Genomic DNA, 17,419 nt, shown 5'->3' with positions numbered 1-17,419 from the left:
AATCTCTCGTCATAATGTAATCCTTTGAGGATTCTAGTGTTATACTTTGGCCTTTACTTAACTGGCAAGTCTTGTTTTCTCGGTAAAACAGTTTATCAGGGTGAGTAAAAATATTGTTAAAATTTTTATTACTTTTGTTTCATTTTTATAATCCTGTATTACAAATTATAGAGATCTTGCTTAAATTTGGAGTGGTCATTAAAGTTGGGTTGATTTCCTATTTGTCTTTTCAATTTTTATTATACTTTTAGGTTATTAAAGTAATTTCTGCAGTATTGTTTGCTCTTGAATTAGAGATTTTAGGGATTGGCACATGCTAGTACTTTCTCTCTTATGAGTAGATTATAATTTCTTCTCTTAGGACAACTCCATAAACAGACAAAACTAGCGAAGGTCTATTCTTTGGTGATCATGACAGTCATGACTCGTGGCTCTCCAGTAGGAGGGAATGAAAACCAGGGGCAGGCTCCTGATGGGCAGTCTCAGTCTTCTTTCCAAAAGAACCAGGTATGATTATAGTATATTTTAGGGTATTGTAGAAAATTAACAATTGGATAATAGTTCTGAACTTTTAATCAAAAAAGTTGTCTCATTGTACTTAAGAAAAATGACTAGCTGTTAGTAACAGGAAAAACTTAAATATTATGTATGCTGAAGACTTGTGTTTACATTGTTTAAAGATAATTATGAATCTGGAGCAAAATTATTAAGTTACTCATTATAGCTGGTCAGAAGCATAGAGTGAAATAAGCTATTTATGTTCAAGTTCCATGCAAGTTACTAAACTTTAAACTTGTTTCCCTTCATTTGTAAAATAAAAATCAATGAAATATTTGTTTAAGTATTAAGATATACATGAGTATTAAAGTTTTGTTTTGATTTAGATCTCAAAAATTGTTTCTTTTCCTGTCATGGGAGTAAGAATTTTTATTCACAAGTAAGATTTTAGAAAGGACCAATTATCTAATGTTGATAATTTACTTTCATTTTTTGTTATTTATTAACTTATTATGTATGGAAAACAGAAAACATGGAATATATGGAAGTGCATATTTACTTCCACCATTTATGTTATTGGGATTTAACTCAGATTATCTGACTTTGTATGCATCTTTAATCTTCCCGACTCCCTCCCTTCTTTTCTTCTTTCATTCCTTTGTGCAAGTGTATGTGTATGTTTACATTATTCCTCCTTTATCTTGAGCCTATATTTCAACATTTCCAAAGCCACATAAAGAGAAGGTGTCTAAACAGATATGTAAGCACTATGTTAAAAATACCATGAAACTGGGAATTCAATAAGTGTATATACACTATAGATAAATAAAAGTAATATTTTTGTGAAATAAAAAGAACTAATAACACGGTGCAAAACTTAATCCTGGTACTCAAAGATTTTTATTTAAAAATTTTGATCTGTTATTTCTAGGATTGCCACCTAACATTTAGCAACAAGGCACTGCTTTATCTTGCTTAAAACCATATGAAAAATTTTAGTAATTACTTCTGTTTAGTTTTCATTCTTCTTTCTTCTGGATATATAAGTATCTCACATTTCTGGATATTAGTGTTTTTAATTCACTCTCTGCTTTTCTGTGTTGGAACACTAGTCTATTAACAATCCCGTCCATATTTTCCTTCTTTCTTATTATACTATTTATTGCTAATACTTTTTTTATTGCGAAAAGAAGAAAAAAAAACATAAACAAAAAAACAAGTTTCCACCTCCTCCCAGCCTCCCATTTCCCTTCCCCTTCTCCCACCCTTCTCCCCCTCCTCCCACCCTTCTCCCCCTCCCCCCACTCCTCTCCCCCTCACTCTCCAGTCCAAAGAGCAGTCCGGGTTCCCTGCCCTGTGTTAAGTCCTAGGTCCTCCCCCCTCCGTGCATTGTTAGGAAGGTGAACATCCAAACTGGCTAGGCTCCCACAAAGCCAGCACATAACGTAGGTTCAAAACCCCGTGCCATTGTCCTTGGGTTCTCATCAGCCCTCATTGTTCGCCATGCTCAGAGAGTCCAGTTTTATCCCATGCTTTTTCAGTCACAGTCCAGCTGGCCTTGGTGAGCTCCCCGTAGATCAGCTCCACTGTCTCAGTGGGTGGATGCACGCCTCGTGGTCCCGAATTCATTGCTCATGTTCTCCCTCCTTCTGCTCCTCCTTGGGACCTTGGGAGCTCAGTCCAGTGCTCCTGTGTGGGTCTCTGTCTCTATCTCTATCCATCACCAGATGAAGATTCTATGATGATCTGCAAGATATTCGTCAGTATTGCTCTAGGATAGGGTCATTTCAGGTTCCCAATCCTCAGCTGCCCAAGGAACTAACTGGGAACCTCATCTTGGGCACTAGGGAGCCCCTCTAGGGTCAAGTCTCTTGCCCACCCTAAAGTGGCTCCCTTAACTAAGAATTGTGGTTCCCTGCTCCCCTATCCACCTTTCCTTTATCCCAATTCTCCTGTTTCCCCAGGTCCCCCCTCCTTCCCTTCTACCTTTTCTCTCCCCATCTCCCCTTACCCCCATCCCACCCCACCCCCAAGATCCCATTTTCTCCCCAGAAATTTGGTCTACTTCCCTTAGCCAAGAGGATAACTATATGTTTTTCCTTGGGTTCACCTTCTTACTTCGCTTCTTTAGGTTCACCTATTGTAGACTCTGTGACCCTTATTTATGGCTAGAAACCAATTACGAGTGAGTACATCCCATGTTCATCTTTTTGGGTCTGGGATACCTCACTCAGGATAGTGTTTTCTATTTCCATCCATTTGCATGCAAAATTCGAGAAGTCATTGTTTTTTACCGCAGCGTAGTACTCTAGCGTGTATATATTCCATACTTTCTTCATCCATTCTTCCATTGAAGGGCATCTAGGTTGTTTCCAGGTTCTGGCTATTACAAATAATACTGCTATGAACATAGTTGAACAAATGCTTTTGTCATTTGATAGAGCCTCTCTTGGGTATATTCCCAAGAGTGGTATTGCTGGGTCCAGGGGTAAGTTGATCCCGAATTTCCTGAGAAACCAAAACACTGACTTCCACAGTGGTTGCACAGATTGCATTCCCACCAGCAATGGATGAGGGTACCCATTCCTCCACAGCCTCTCCAGCAAAGGTTATCGTTGGTGTTTTTGACTTTAGCCATTCTGACAGGTGTAAGATGATATCTCAAAGTTGTTTTGATTTGCATTTCCCTGATTGGTAAGGAAGTTGAGCACGACCTTAAGTGTCTTTGGGCCATTTGAACTTCTTCTGTTGAGAATTCTATGTTCAGATCATTGCCCCATTTTTTAATTGGGTTAATTAGCATTTTAAAGTCTAGTTTCTTGAGTTCTCTATATATTTTGGAAATCAGACCTTTGTCTGTTGCGGGGTTGGTGAAGATCTTCTCCCAGTCAGTAGGTTGCCTTTGTGCCTTAATGACCATGTCCTTTGCTTTACAGAAGCTTCTCAGTTTAAGTAGGTCCCATTTATTCAATGTTGCCCTTAATGTCTGTGCTTCTGGGATTATACATAGGAAGCGATCTCCTGTGCCCATCTGTTGTAGGCTATTTCCCACTTTCTCTTCTATCAGGTTCAGTGTGTTTGGGCTGATATTGAGGTCTTTAATCCATTTGGACTTAAGTTTTGTGCACGGTGATAGATAAGGGTCTATTTTCATTCTTCTACAGGTTGACAACCAGTTGTGCCAGCACCATTTGTCGAAGATGCTTTCTTTCTTCCATTGTATACTTTTAGCTCCTTCATCGAAAATGAGGTGTTCATAGGTTTGTGGGATAAAATCCGAGTCTTCTATACAATTCCATTGGTCGACTTCTCTGTTTTTCTGCCAGTACCACACTGTTTTCATTACTGTAGCTCTGTAATAGAGTTTGAAGTCAGGGATGGTAATGCCTCCAGAAGATCCTTTATTGTATAGGATTGTTTTGGCTATTCTGGGTTTTTTGTTTTTCCATATAAAGTTGATTATTGTCTTCACCAGATCTGTGAAGAATTTTGTTGGGATCTTGATGGGGATTGCATTGAATCTATAAATTGCCTTAGGTAGAATTGCCATTTTTAATATGTTGATCCTCCCAATCCAAGAGCAAGGGAGGTCCATTCATTTTTTGGTATCCTCTTCAATTTCTTTCTTCAATGCCTTAAAGTTCTTGTCCAATAGATCTTTCACTTCCTTGGTTAGATTTACCACAAGATATTTTATACTGTTTGTGGCTATCATGAATGGTGAAGCTTCTCTGATTTCCCTCTCTGCTTCCATATCCTTTGTGTATAAGAGGGCGACTGATTTTTTGGAGTTGATCTTGTATCCTGCCACATTACTAAAGCTGTTTATCAGCTGTAAAAGTTCTTTGGTGAAGTTTTGGGGGTCGATTATGTACACTATCATATCATCTGCAAATAACGAAAGTTTAACTTCTTCCTTTCCAATTCGAATCCCCTTGATCCCATTATGTTGTCTTATTGCTATTGCTAGAACTTCAAGCACTATATTGAAGATCTATGGCGAGAGTGGACTGCCTTTTCCTGTTCTCTCTCTGTCGTTTGATTAGTTTGACTAGGGGTTTATCAATATTGTTGATTTTCTCCAGGAACCAGCTTTTTGTTTCATTGATTCTTTGGATTGTTTTCTGTGTTTCCATTTTGTTGATATCAGCCCTCGATTTGATTATTTCCAGTCGTCTACTCCTCCTAGGTGAGTCTGCTTCTTTTTTTTCTAGAGCTTTCAAGTGGGCTGTTAAGTCTCCAATATGTGCTTTCTCTGTTTTCTTTAGGTGGGCACTTAGTGCTTTGAACTTTCCTCTCAGGACTGCTTTCATAGTGTCCCATAAGTTCGAGAATGTTGTTTCTTTATTTTCATTGAATTCAAGGAAGACTTTAATTTCTTTCTTTATTTCTTCCTTAATCCAGGTATGGTTCAGTAGTTGACTGTTCAGTTTCCATGAGTTTGTCGGCTTTCTGGGGGTAGCATTGTTGTTGAATTCTAACTTTAATCCATGGTGATCTGATAAGACACAGGTGGTTACTAATATTTTTTTTTGTAACTGTGTAAGTTATCTTTGTTACCAAGTATGTGGTCAATTTTCGAGAAGGTTCCATGAGTGCAGAGAAGAAGGTATATTCTTTCCTCTTTGGGTGGAATAATCTATAGATGTCTGTTAAGTCCATTTGCTTCATTACCTCCATTAATTCTCTAATTTCTCTGTTAGGTTTCTGTCTGATTGACCTGTCCATTGGTGAGAGAGGAGTGTTGAAGTCTCCTACTATTAGTGTGAGCGGTTTGATGTCTGCCTTGAGTTTTAGCAATGTTTCTTTTACGTACGTGGGTGCTTTTATATTCGGAGCATAGATATTCAGGATTGAAACTTCTTCCTGATGAATTGTTCCTGTTATGAGTATAAAATATCCCTCTCCATCTCTTCTGATTGGTTTAAGTTTGAAGTCAACTTTGTTAGAAATTAGGATGGCCACAGGTGCTTGTTTCTTAGGTCCATTTGCTTGATAAGCCTTTTCCCAGCCCTTTACTGTGAGTAAGTGCCTGTCTTTCTGGTTGAGGTGTGTTTCTTGTAGACAGCAGAATGTTGGATCCTGTTTTCGTATCCAATCTCTTAGCCTGTGCCTTTTTATAGGTGAGTTGAGCCCATTGATATTAAGTGATATTAATGACCAGTGGTTGTTAACTCCGGTCACTTTTTTAGTAGTAGGGTTTGTGTGTTTTCCTTCTTTTATTTGCGGTGGTGAAGAGTCTCTAGATGTCTGAGTTATTGTGGTCATTGTTGGACTCCTAGGTTAGTGATTTTCCTTATATTATTTTCTGTAAGGCTGGATTTGTCTCTACGTATTGTTTAAATTTGTTTTTATCCTGGAAAATTTTGTTTTCTCCATTTATAATGAATGAAAGTTTGGCTGGATATAGTAGTCTGGGCTTGCATCGTGGTCTCTTAGTTTTTGGGGAACATCTATCCAGGACCTTCTGGCTTTCACGGTTTCCATAGAGAAGTCAGGTGTAAGTCTGATAGGTTTACCTTTATAAGTAACTTGGCCTTTTTCCTTTGTGGCTCTTAATATTCTTTCTTTATTCTGTATATTTTGTGTTTTGATTATTATATGGCGAGGGGATGTTTTCTTTTGATCCAGCCTATTTGGCGTTCTGTATGCTTCTTGAACCTTCATAGGTACATCTGTCTTCAGGTTGGGAAAGTTTTCTTCTATAATTTTATTAAGTATATTTTCTGTACCGTTGAGCTGCACTTCTTTTCCTTCTTCTACTCCAATTATTCTTAGGTTTGGTCTTTTTATTGTGTCCCATATTTCCTGAATGTTTTGTGATGAGAGTTTGTTGGACTTGCTGTTTTCTTTGATCAGAGTGTTTATTTTCTCTATATTATCCTCAGAATCTGAGATTCTTTCTTCTATCTCTTGTATTCTGTAGTCTCTATTCGTTTACCTAGATTTTCCATGTCCAGCCGGCCCTCTGTTTGTGTTTTCTCCTTTGCCTCCATTTCAGTTTTCAAGTCATGAACTGTTTCCTTTATCTGCTTGATTGTTTTTCCTTGGTTTCCTAGGGTATCATTCACTGATTTACTCAATTCCTCGAACTTTCTATTATACTTCTCATCCATTTCTATAAGGGCGTTTTTTATATGCTGTTTAAGTGTGTCAATCACTTTCATGAAGTCAGTTTTTTCTACTTCTTCTTGATTAAGGTGTTCATGTCCTCCTGTTGTGGGGTCACTGGCTTCTGGTGGTTTCGTGTTGTTTTTCAGATTGTTGGGAGAATTCCTGCATTGGCGTCTGCCCATGTCTTCCTCCCAATACTCCCCTTTGGATCTTCTTTTACAGGATCAGGTCTTCTTGCCCACTGATGTACCTTCCCATTGATATCACTGCCCAGAGATGTTTCTCCACAATGATGTTTCACTCGGTGCCCAGATCGAAACTCCGCGCTGCTTGGTTAGCTCGTGAACAAAGGGCCCACCCTGCCCGCTGGGGGCAGGCTATGGGAACAAAGGAGCTACCGGCCACCCCTTTGTCCTCCTGGTTCGTATTCGGTCCCAGCGTCCTAGCAGGCTGGGCAGGGAGGCGCTATGCCCCAAAGGAGGGAGGGAGGGAGCGAGACAGGGGGTGTGGGGATCTGGATGTAGGCTGAATGGGATAGGAAGAGAGAGGCGGTTTGGGCAGTATAGCCCCTGTAGGATGGCCAGGAAGTGTGGGCGGGCTGAGGTATGATCCCAGCTGCCGCAGCACTCACTCACCACAATGATGTTTCTCTCGGTGCCCAGATCGAAACTCCGCGCTGCTTGGTTAGCTCGCGAACAAAGGGCCCACCCTGCTCGCTGTGGGCAGGCTATGGGAACAAAGGAGCTACCGGCCACCCCTTTGTCCTCCCGGTTCGGATTTGGTCCCAGCGCCCTAGCAGGCTGGGCAGGGAGGCGCTATGCCCCAAAGGAGGGAGGGAGGGAGGGAGACAGGGGGTGTGGGATCTGGATGTAAGCTGAATGGGATAGGAAGAGAGTGGCGGTTTGGGCAGTATAGCCCCTGTCTATTGCTAATATTTTATTTTGTTTTTAAAAATTTTCATCTCCTGGTTTTTATTTTTGCTCACCTTGCTGTCTTTATTTGTTAGAACCCTTCATTTTTTAATGGTTATTTTAAATTTACAATTTTTTTATTGATTTTACAGTCTCTGCAATTCTGAGGATAATTAAATACTTAATTTCCAGTCAGACTTACTCTCTCTCCAACATGATCTTCCATATGGCTTGAAATTTGCAGTTGAAATGTGAACATACTGTGTGAAAACAAACTTCTTAATAAATCCTTTGTGGTGATAAGTTTGTAGGAAAATAGAATAGTGGTTCAGTTTCAGTATTTTGATTTCTAACCATTTACATTTCTGAGCTTCTTACTGTCCTTTTCTACCCTCTAAGTTGGCTATAGAGAGCTTGCACTCCCACCAGCAATGCAGGAGTGTTCCCTTTACCCCATAACCTCTCCAGGATAAGTTGTCATTTTAATCTTGGCCGTTCTGACATGTGTAAGATGTGACCTCAGAGTTGTTTAGATTTTCACTCCTGATGACTAAGGATGTTGAACATTTCCTTATCAACTTAATAAATTTTTAGTTATTATCTTCCTTTTACATTTAGAGCATTTTATAAGTATTCACTTACGAATTATTCTAGAAACCTTCAATTTCTGAAAGTCCCCCTCTGTTAATTTAATGCAACCCTTTACAGCTTCATAGTTACTTTAAGTATAGAAATGTTAACCGCCCTATTTATAGATGTGTTTTTTCTGAATAGATTGTGTTGGAGACTTCAATTGATTCATGAAGATAATTCAATATGGATAGATAAAGTAATAGCCTTTTATACTAGTGATGTACTTTTTTCTGTTTGGATTACAGAGTTTTAGGGATCAAACTTCATAGCCTTATTCATTGCTAAATAACTACACTGCTTATGAGCTATAATCCTGTGTTCAGAAATTGTTCATTCTTTTAAGTCATGATACTTAGAACCTTTTTCTAATTTTGTGATTCTCATCTCCCTATTGTATAAACTGTACTTTGTGAGAATGCTAGAAAACTACTTCTTTAGAGCACTCCATTCTAGACTTTTATCATTCAGAAGTGCAACACCTGAACATTCTGAATGTTTCTTTCCCAGAAATAAAAAAATTTGAGTAAAGTTTTGCAGATTATTCATGTGACTTGTCATTTCAGTGAATTTTGATAAGTTGTATTAACTGGTTTGGTTATTAATTTTTTGATAGCTAATATTAACTATAATTCTTTTTTTTTTTTTTTTTGGTTTTTCGAGACAGGGTTTCTCTGTGGTTTTGGAGCCTGTCCTGGAACTAGCTCTTGTAGACCAGGCTGGTCTCGAACTCACAGAGATCCGCCTACCTCTGCCTCCCGAGTGCTGGGATTAAAGGCGTGCGCCACCACCGTCCGGCTATAACTATAATTCTTATCTCTATTGTTGACCAAATTGATTGATTTAACATAACTATTTCTTTTGTTTTTTAAGTATATTGTAGTTGATTAGTATTTTTCTTTTCTTTCTTTTTTTTCACATTTTTTATTGCTCTACATATTTCTATGTTCTACTCCCTGCCTCTCTCCTTCCCCCTCAAACCTTTCCTAAGGTCCCCATGCTTCCAATTTTCTTTCTCAGGAGACCTTTTCTTTTTCTACTTTCTACTTCCCATGTAGGTTAGATTTATGTAAGTCTCTCTTAGTGTCCTCATTGTTATCTAAGTTCTCTGGGGTTGGGGTTTATAGACTGGCTTTTCTTTGTTCTATGTTTAAAACCCACCTATAAGTGAGTACGTGTGATAAATGTCTCTCTGTGTCTGAGTTATCTCACTCAAAATAATGTTTTCTAGCTCCATCCATTTTCCTGCAAAATTCAAGCTGTTATAATTTTTTTTCTGCTGTGTAGTTCTCCATTATGTAAAATGTACCACATTTTCCTATCCATTCTTCAATAGAGGCGCATTTAGGTTGTTTCCAGGTTCTGGCTTTGACAAACAAAGCTGCTATTAACATAGTTGAGCACATGCCCTTGTGGCAAGATTGAGCATCCTTTGGGTGTATACCCAAAAGTGGTATTACTGGGTCTTGAGGAAGGTTTGTTCCATAATTTTCTGAGAAATCGCTGCACTGACATCTAGCTTGCATTCCCACCATCAATGCAGAACTGTTCCCTTTTCCCCACCACCTCTCCAGCAAAAGTTGTCATCAGTGTTTTTGATCTTGGCCATTTTTACGTGTGTAAGATGGTATCTCAGAGTTGTTTTGATTTGCATTTCTCTGATGACTAAGGATGTTTGTAGTTATCAGAGCCACTAGCTGCAGCCCGGCTCTCTGCTAGCTTTACCCGAAATAATTAACCAATGAAAGAAACACATAGAAAGAAGACTCACCTACATCAGATGTTGAACATTTCCTTAAGTTTCTTTCAGCCATTTTAGAGTCCTCTGTTGAGAGTTCTCTGTTTAGGTCTCTACTCCATTTTTTTATTGGATTTTGTGATCTTTTGGTGTCCAATTTCTTGAGTTCTTTCTATATTTTGCAGATCAGTCCTCTGTGTGATATGGGGTTAGTGAAGATCTTTTCCCATTCTGTAGGCTGTCGTTTTGTCTTGTTGACCATGTCCTTTGCTTTAAAGAAGCTTTTCCGGTTCAGGAGGTCCCATTTATTAATTGTTTTTCTCAGTTTCTGTGCTGCTGGTGTTATATTTAGGAAGTGGTTCCCTGTGCCAGTGCATTCAAGTGTACTTCCCACTTTCTCTTCTGTAAGGTTCAGTGTGGCTGGCTTTATGTTGAGGTCTTTAATCCATTTGGACTTGAGTTTTGTGCATGGTGATAGATATTGGTCTATTTTCATCCTTCTGCATGTTGATGATATCCAGTTACGCCATCACCACTTGTTAAATATGCTTTCTTTTTTTCCATTTGATATTTTTTGCTTCTTTATCAAAAGATCGGGTGTTCAAAGTTGTGTAGATTGATATCTGGGTCTTCTGTTTGGTTCCATTCGTCTTCCTGTGTGTTTTTATGCCTATACCAGCCTGTTTTCAGTACTGTAGCTCTGTAGTAGAGTTTGAAGTCAGGGATTGTGATGTCTCTAGAAGTTCTTTTATTGTACAGGATTGTTTTGGTTATCCTGGGTCTTTTGTTTTTCCATATAAAGTTGATTATTGTCCTCTCAAGATCTGTGAAGAATTTTGCTGGGCATTGTGTTGAATCTGTAGATTGCTTTTGGTAAGATTGCCATTTTTACTATGTTAATTCTACCTACCCAAGGTGTGGGATATCTTTCTACTTTCTGGTGTCCTTTTCAATTTCTTTCTTCAAAGATTTAAAGTTCTTGTCATACAAGACTTTCACTTGTTTGGTTAGAGTAATTTCAACATATTTTATGCTATTTGTGGCTATTTGTGAAGAGTGTTGATTCTCTGATTTCTTCCACAGGCCTTATTTCATCTTTGTTAAAGAGGGCTACTGATTTTTAAAGCTAATTTTGTATCCTGCTACATTGCTGAAAGTATTTATAAGTTGTAGAAGTTCCTTGATAGAATTTTTGGGATCACTTAAATAAACTTCCGTATCATCAGCAAACAGTGAGAGTTTGACTTCTTCTCTTCTAATTTGTAACCCCTTGATCTCCCTTTGGTGTCTTATTGCTGTAGCTAGGACCATAAGAACTATATTGAATATATATAGAGAGAGTGGACAACCTTGTCTTATTCCTGATTTCAATGGAAGCACTGGGAGTTTCTTTCCATGTAGTTTTATGTTGGCTGTTGGCTTGCTGATTATTGACTTAATTATGTTTAGGTATGTTCCTTGTTTCCCTGCTCTCTCCAAGACCTTCATCATGAAGGGGTTTTATATTTTGTCAAAAGCATGTTTCTAGTTATTAGTTATGTCATGGTATGTGTGTGGTGACAAATGAACGTTTTAAAGTCTTAAAGTTTTGTGAATAAAGTTAACTACAACTATTTATACTAGTAGTAATCATTTTAAAAAGTGTTCTCTAAGTTAGCTTAATTAATACAGTGCTATATAATAATTATTATTTTTAATCTTGTGGGAAATAGCATTCATGATGATGGAAAGGGGCAGAGATCAGTAGTACTACCCCAGTTTAATTAAATACAGAGATAATATATATCAGATAATAAGTAAGCCTATCCTAGATATATATTGATATGTGAATTGCTAAGTCCTGTACATGTGTTTATAAATAGTTAAGTCTGGGATTTTTTAACTTTTAATTAAGATCTCATCATCTGACTCTTCCAATGAGAATTCTCCAGTGACTCTTCCAGATGAACAAGGTCAAGGTGATGCTCCACCACAGCATGAAGATGAAGATCTTTCATTTCCCCATGCTGACCTGGCAAAGTTGGAAGATTTGGTCAACAGGTGCATTTATTTTTATCTGTATGCATACTGATGTAATGACTTGAAAGAAAAAACTGCTTTTGACCAAAAAATTAATTGGTATTAAATAAGAGGAAAGGGGAGGGTCAGTGGATAATACTAATTTAGGAGATTTTTTTATTCCTTTTCTGTGGTTTTCCCTTTGTGCACACTCTGTTCTACCCATAATACTCTCTTTTTTAGTTTTGTTGCTAATTGTGCTCTGTTAGTACATTTATTGATACATTAGGTTACTAGAAAATATGCATAACTACAGAAAGAAGAAGCTACATTTGCTATTTAACATGTCTAATAAATCTGTCAAACTGATATTTAAAGGTCAGGAGTTAAACTTCCTTTTTGTTTGTCTAACACAGCCAACTTGATTTCATTCCACATATTCTTTTAAGTTGTTGAGCATATTTTCTTAGTTTTGAGAAGTTCCCTGCTTTCCAAACCCCTGGTTCTTAACACCTTTGATTGACAGAATATACCTCTTTTTCTTGCTCTAATGAAGTAAAGTTCTGCTGCAACGTGTCCCTCTATAGAACCTTCTAAGTAAGTTGTCAGGCTTGCCCACTCACCCATTGTTGGTAAATGAAGTATGTAGCTACATCTTCAAAAATCCCTGATTCCTGAATCAAGTAATGAGATAGATGCCATCATCACATTATCATCAAAAACTGTTATGACAAAAGGCTCCAGATAATCTTGGTAGCTTTTATGGCACATAGCACGCAAGGGCACCCAAAAGACTCACATTCTCTTAACATCCTCTTCCTTAAAAAAAAAAAAAATTGAAAGAACACTTTCCTTTCTAACTACAGGTATTAGCAATTGAATTTTGTTTTGTTTTTTGTTAAGAATGATGAGTTATTTGTTATTTGATATTATCTTTAAAAGTTTATATAGATTATAATGTATATCTTTAATGCCACGAAAGGAGATGTTTGCAGGATTTTCTTTTAAATCTAAAAGGATTTTGTTTGTCGTTTGTTTCACTCTTTATTCTACTAAAAGCACTCTACATAACTTAAAGTGTTTGAGTAATGTTCTGAAAAATAATCTTATTTTATAATAATTATTAGACCTCAATGGGTGGTTCCTGTTGTGCCAAAGGGAGAATTAGAAGTACTTTTAGAAGCTTCTATTGATCTTAGTAAAAAAGGTGAGTTTCACATGTTCCCATTCTTTTCATAGTATATGCTTTTTATATATGTAAATAATATTTTTGAAGGTTTTGATTTTTTTCTATTACAAAGTTAAATATTTGTGATTTTCAGTCAATATCAATAAACTTCCTGGTAAGGCTAAGAGTATATATATATATATATATATATATATATATATATATAGGCATTCATTCACTGAGAGTAAGGAGTCAGGAAAAACTTTAGAGGAATTATCTACTCATAAGGAGTCAGGAAAAACTTTAGAGGAATTATCTCTACTCTAAGAACTAAGAAGCTAGGTGCTCTGCATGTGACAGCAGAAGCATCTCTTAGTTCTCTAGCCACTATAATTAGTATTGACAAAATAGGTATTTTCCATGTTACTCATTATGTTTATTAATGGGGTTAGTTTTATTGATATCCTATATGTTTAGAAATCTGTGTCAGCCTTAGTGACATTTATTCACCTAAACATGTCTTACACCCTCCTTACAATTATAAATAATGAAGAAGGAAAGTATTTTGATCTCACCTAAACTTTTATGTTTAGTTGTAGTGACCTGGTCAGGGAAATGAAATGGAAAATTAAACTTTTGTCCACATATTTTTGGAGAGCCTGAGGCTGTTGCAAACTTTATAGAGTGGTTCTGAACCGTCTAATCTGTAACACTTTAGTACAGTTCTTCATATTGTGGTGGCTCCAATCATAAAATATTTTTGTCCTTATTTTATAACCATAAGTTTTTTATGGTTAAGGATCATAATTTCAAGTTTTTTGGAGATGGAGGTTTGCCAAAGGGGTTGAGACCCGGAGATAGAAAACTGCTGATCTGTAGTCATTTTCACATTACATTAGATTAGTCTTAAGGTTGATACATAGAGGTTAAGGCCTATTTAAACATTGGACCATAGGATTTCAAAATGCCAGTAGGAAAATGGCCAGAGGAATTGAATATGGAGTGGATTTTAAAAAAAATGAATTTTAAAAAACATGAAAAATATTTAACATGACAAATAAAAAGCAATCTGAACTTGTAAAATTTGAAGCAGGATTTTATGTGTACTTACATGTTTCTAAGAAGGCAATAAAGTTTAATTCACATTCATTTTAAATTATAATACACATTAAGGATTATTTACAATTTAAAAGTTTTGCTTTTTGATAGCTATATAATTTCTTGTATTTTTGGTGAAATTTAGATTTAAGGCATTGAGACATTTATTTATAAAATTATTTCAGCAAAAATTACCCAAACATGCTATTTTATTGACTAGAATGCCAGTAAATAAAATTATGTGATAATGAAAGCCCCTGATATTTTTTGAAAATTGGTTTTCCATTACTACTACATGTATATTTTCTAATAAATATTCTTACATGTTTGCTTTCTTTAATGAAGAAAAGGAGGTCTTTTGTTTTTCAAAAGGAACATGGATATTTTGAAATATGGGGTCTTTTGCCGTGAAGCAACCACAGGAAAAGAAATAATAAAGTCTAGTTTTTACTTTTGCAGCATAGCTGTAGTTTAAATTTTTATCTGTGTCTGTATGTACAGGTGAGCATGTGTGTATGATTGTACGTAGAGAGGACAGAGAAGACCTGACATTTGGGAATGTCAGTCTTAGCACTTGTCACGTAGTTTAGGGAGCTCCAGGAATCTTTTTCCCCCCAGGAATCTTTTTATCCTCTCCAAGCACTGAGATTACATGTTATTTTTGTATAAACTTAGGAATCAAACTTAGGTCTTAGACGTATAAGTTAAAGACATTACTAACTGAATTATGTCCTAGATCCTAGAATGGACAGGTTTTTTTTTTCTGTTTTATCATGTCAGGTATTGTGCATTCTTACCACTGATTAGGAATTTGTATAATATTCTTTACTTTTTAAGTCTTCAAAGGCAAACGATAAACCAACTTAATGTAATGATCATTTTTCAAGTCCTTGAAATGAGATGGCATATTTATATATCTTTGGTCCTTGTGTCAATTTTTTCAATCAGATCTATACATGTATATCTGTCTCTATGGGGAAATATGCCTATGACTTGAGGAGTCCATGAAGGCCAGAAGGTATAGGATACCCTGGATCTAAAGTTACTAGTGTTTTATGAATCTGTGGTGGAAGTGTTGGGACTTAAACAATGTTTTTTCCAAAAACAGTACATTCATTCTTTTAACTGGTGACGTATCTCTTTAGCAACTGTAGAGAGATCTTCTTAATTCAGAAGATGTCACATACGTACAGGGCATTTTACAGTACAGTGTAAGCTGAACCAGAATTCTAAATTATGCTTGATAATGATTCACTTTCAGTTTATAGGGCTTTCCCTTATTTTGGGGCATCATGTGAAGCAGAGATTCCTTTCTTTTTAAGTAGTGTTTTAGGTTTAACTGACATCAGAAAATGTTAAGCTACATGATGTTCTGAGACATTTTCAGTTGTTGCAATTCCTTGATGAGTTTTTCATGTAGTTTTTCTGAATTCTATCCTGAGTTTTTATATTAATGCTAATTCTCTCAAACACTATATAATATTCTATGTGGATTAGAAAACACACCAGTTTCTAACAGTATGTTATATGTAGTCACAAACTTGGCTATAGGAATGTTTTTATCTGTTTTATTATACTTTTTCATAGGCCTTGATGCTAAAAGTGAAGCTTGTCAGCGTTTTTTTCGAGATGTTTTAACTGTATCTTTTACCAAAATACTTATGGATGAGGCACTGAGTGGATGGAAATTTGAAATTCATGTGAGTTTTGTATGAGGGAGATTTGGTTTTATATAATGATTTCTATGAGTCTGTTTGAAAAATATTATTGGTAATAATAATAAAGTATCAACTTTATTAATAGGTGTGATATAATTTGGAAGGAGGAGTTTTATTTTAGGTAAATCTTGCGTGGGGTTTTAAGTACAGTTTTAAATAAAATCTGCCTCTAGGAATTCAAGTATCTTGTAACAATATAGTTTACCAGATGTGTGATAGTATTGATTCTAAGTTATCCACAGTTGTGTTTATTTTTAAAATATATTTCTAAATTGGGGAGTAATGTCTCAATATAGCTGAAACACTAACTGATAATGATAAAATTACTTAGCAGTTTTCATGTAGAAGCAAGCAAAGAAACTTATACTTACCTTGACCCTGGAAGATAAAAGTTTAATTTTCTTTTTGAAATATAAGTCACAAATTAATACTGAAATATTTTGTAAGTTCAAACTTTAATTTTGACACTGAAAATGTCAAACATAATTTTGTATTCTCAGATGGATTATAGCTTAGAACAGAAATAACTTAAACTACTATTGATCCATCATAAGATTTCATTTTTCTTTTCTTTTTTTAATTTATTTATTTTTTATTGAAAATTTCCACCTCCTTCCCTCCTCCCACAAAATCTCATTATGTGATAATTGTGAACCACCATGTGGTTGCTGGGAATTGAACTCAGTACCTTGGGAAAGCAGGCAGTGCTCTTAACCGCTGAGCCATCTTTTCCTGCGTCTCAGTTTTCTTTTAATGACAATATAGAAGTCTTTTTAACAAGTTACTGAATGACAAGGCAGTCATTTATGAACTGCAAGTAACCATGAGTTGTGAAACATACATATTTTTTATGGGCAGAATGTCACTTAAATTTTTCAAAAATGGCCAGGGCCTGTGTATGTGTGTGTGTGTTTTGGTTTTTCGAGACAGGGTTTCTCTGTGGCTTTGGAGCCTGTCCTGGAACTAGCTTTTGTAGAACAGGCTGGTCTCGAACTCACAGAGATACGCCTGCCTCAGCCTCCCGAGTGTTGGTATTCAAGGCCTGCGCCACCATCGCCTGGCTATATGTGTGTTTATGCAGATGTGCTGTAAACTTCAGAATTTACTTTTTAATTGTCAGTTAATGCAAAGTTTGGAAGTAATGTTTGAGTTATCAATTAAGACTTAATGTTTGTAGTGAATAAAGGATGTTTAGACTTTTGATTTTTGCTTCTAGACTGCAACATACCAGGGTGAGAAAATACTGTTGCATTTATTTTGTGTACACAGTGTAGTTAGTTATAAGCAATCCATTGCTGATACATCTTTAGAAATCTTTTTTAGGTTTTATTTTAATATTCTCATATGACATAGAATTTTTATATCACTGGGCTCAATATACAGTTGAACTGGCCTAAAATCTTCCTGTTTATATTTTCTAAGTGCTAAGATTGCAGGTGGTTCTGAAACAAAATTATACAGTGAATTGAATATTACTATAATGAAAATGTTAATTTGTTCACAGTAGTGCTGTGTAAGAAATTTCACATAATTACTGCAGAAATGA

The 17,419-nt window shown here is 36.2% G+C and overlaps 1 protein-coding gene across 1 annotated transcript in view; it reads left to right on the top strand.

The window, feature by feature from the left end:
* The first annotated feature begins 411 nt into the window (after nt 1-411).
* The window catches only part of LOC121443800 (probable ubiquitin carboxyl-terminal hydrolase FAF-X), a 158,370-nt gene continuing 141,362 nt past the window's right edge, over nt 412-17,419 (top strand). Inside the window, 4 exon segments of the mRNA XM_041645577.1 lie at nt 412-507; nt 11,786-11,931; nt 13,017-13,096; nt 15,743-15,855. Of these exon segments, the coding sequence (XP_041501511.1) occupies nt 412-507; nt 11,786-11,931; nt 13,017-13,096; nt 15,743-15,855 (435 nt within the window).

Source organism: Microtus oregoni, unplaced genomic scaffold, assembly GCF_018167655.1.
Source record: "Microtus oregoni isolate MIOR12 unplaced genomic scaffold, Mior012 000113F_000, whole genome shotgun sequence".
Lineage (NCBI taxonomy): Eukaryota > Metazoa > Chordata > Mammalia > Rodentia > Cricetidae > Microtus > Microtus oregoni.
The sequence above is the reverse complement of the archived record's forward strand: the minus strand, read 5'-3'. Positions and strand labels throughout refer to the sequence as shown.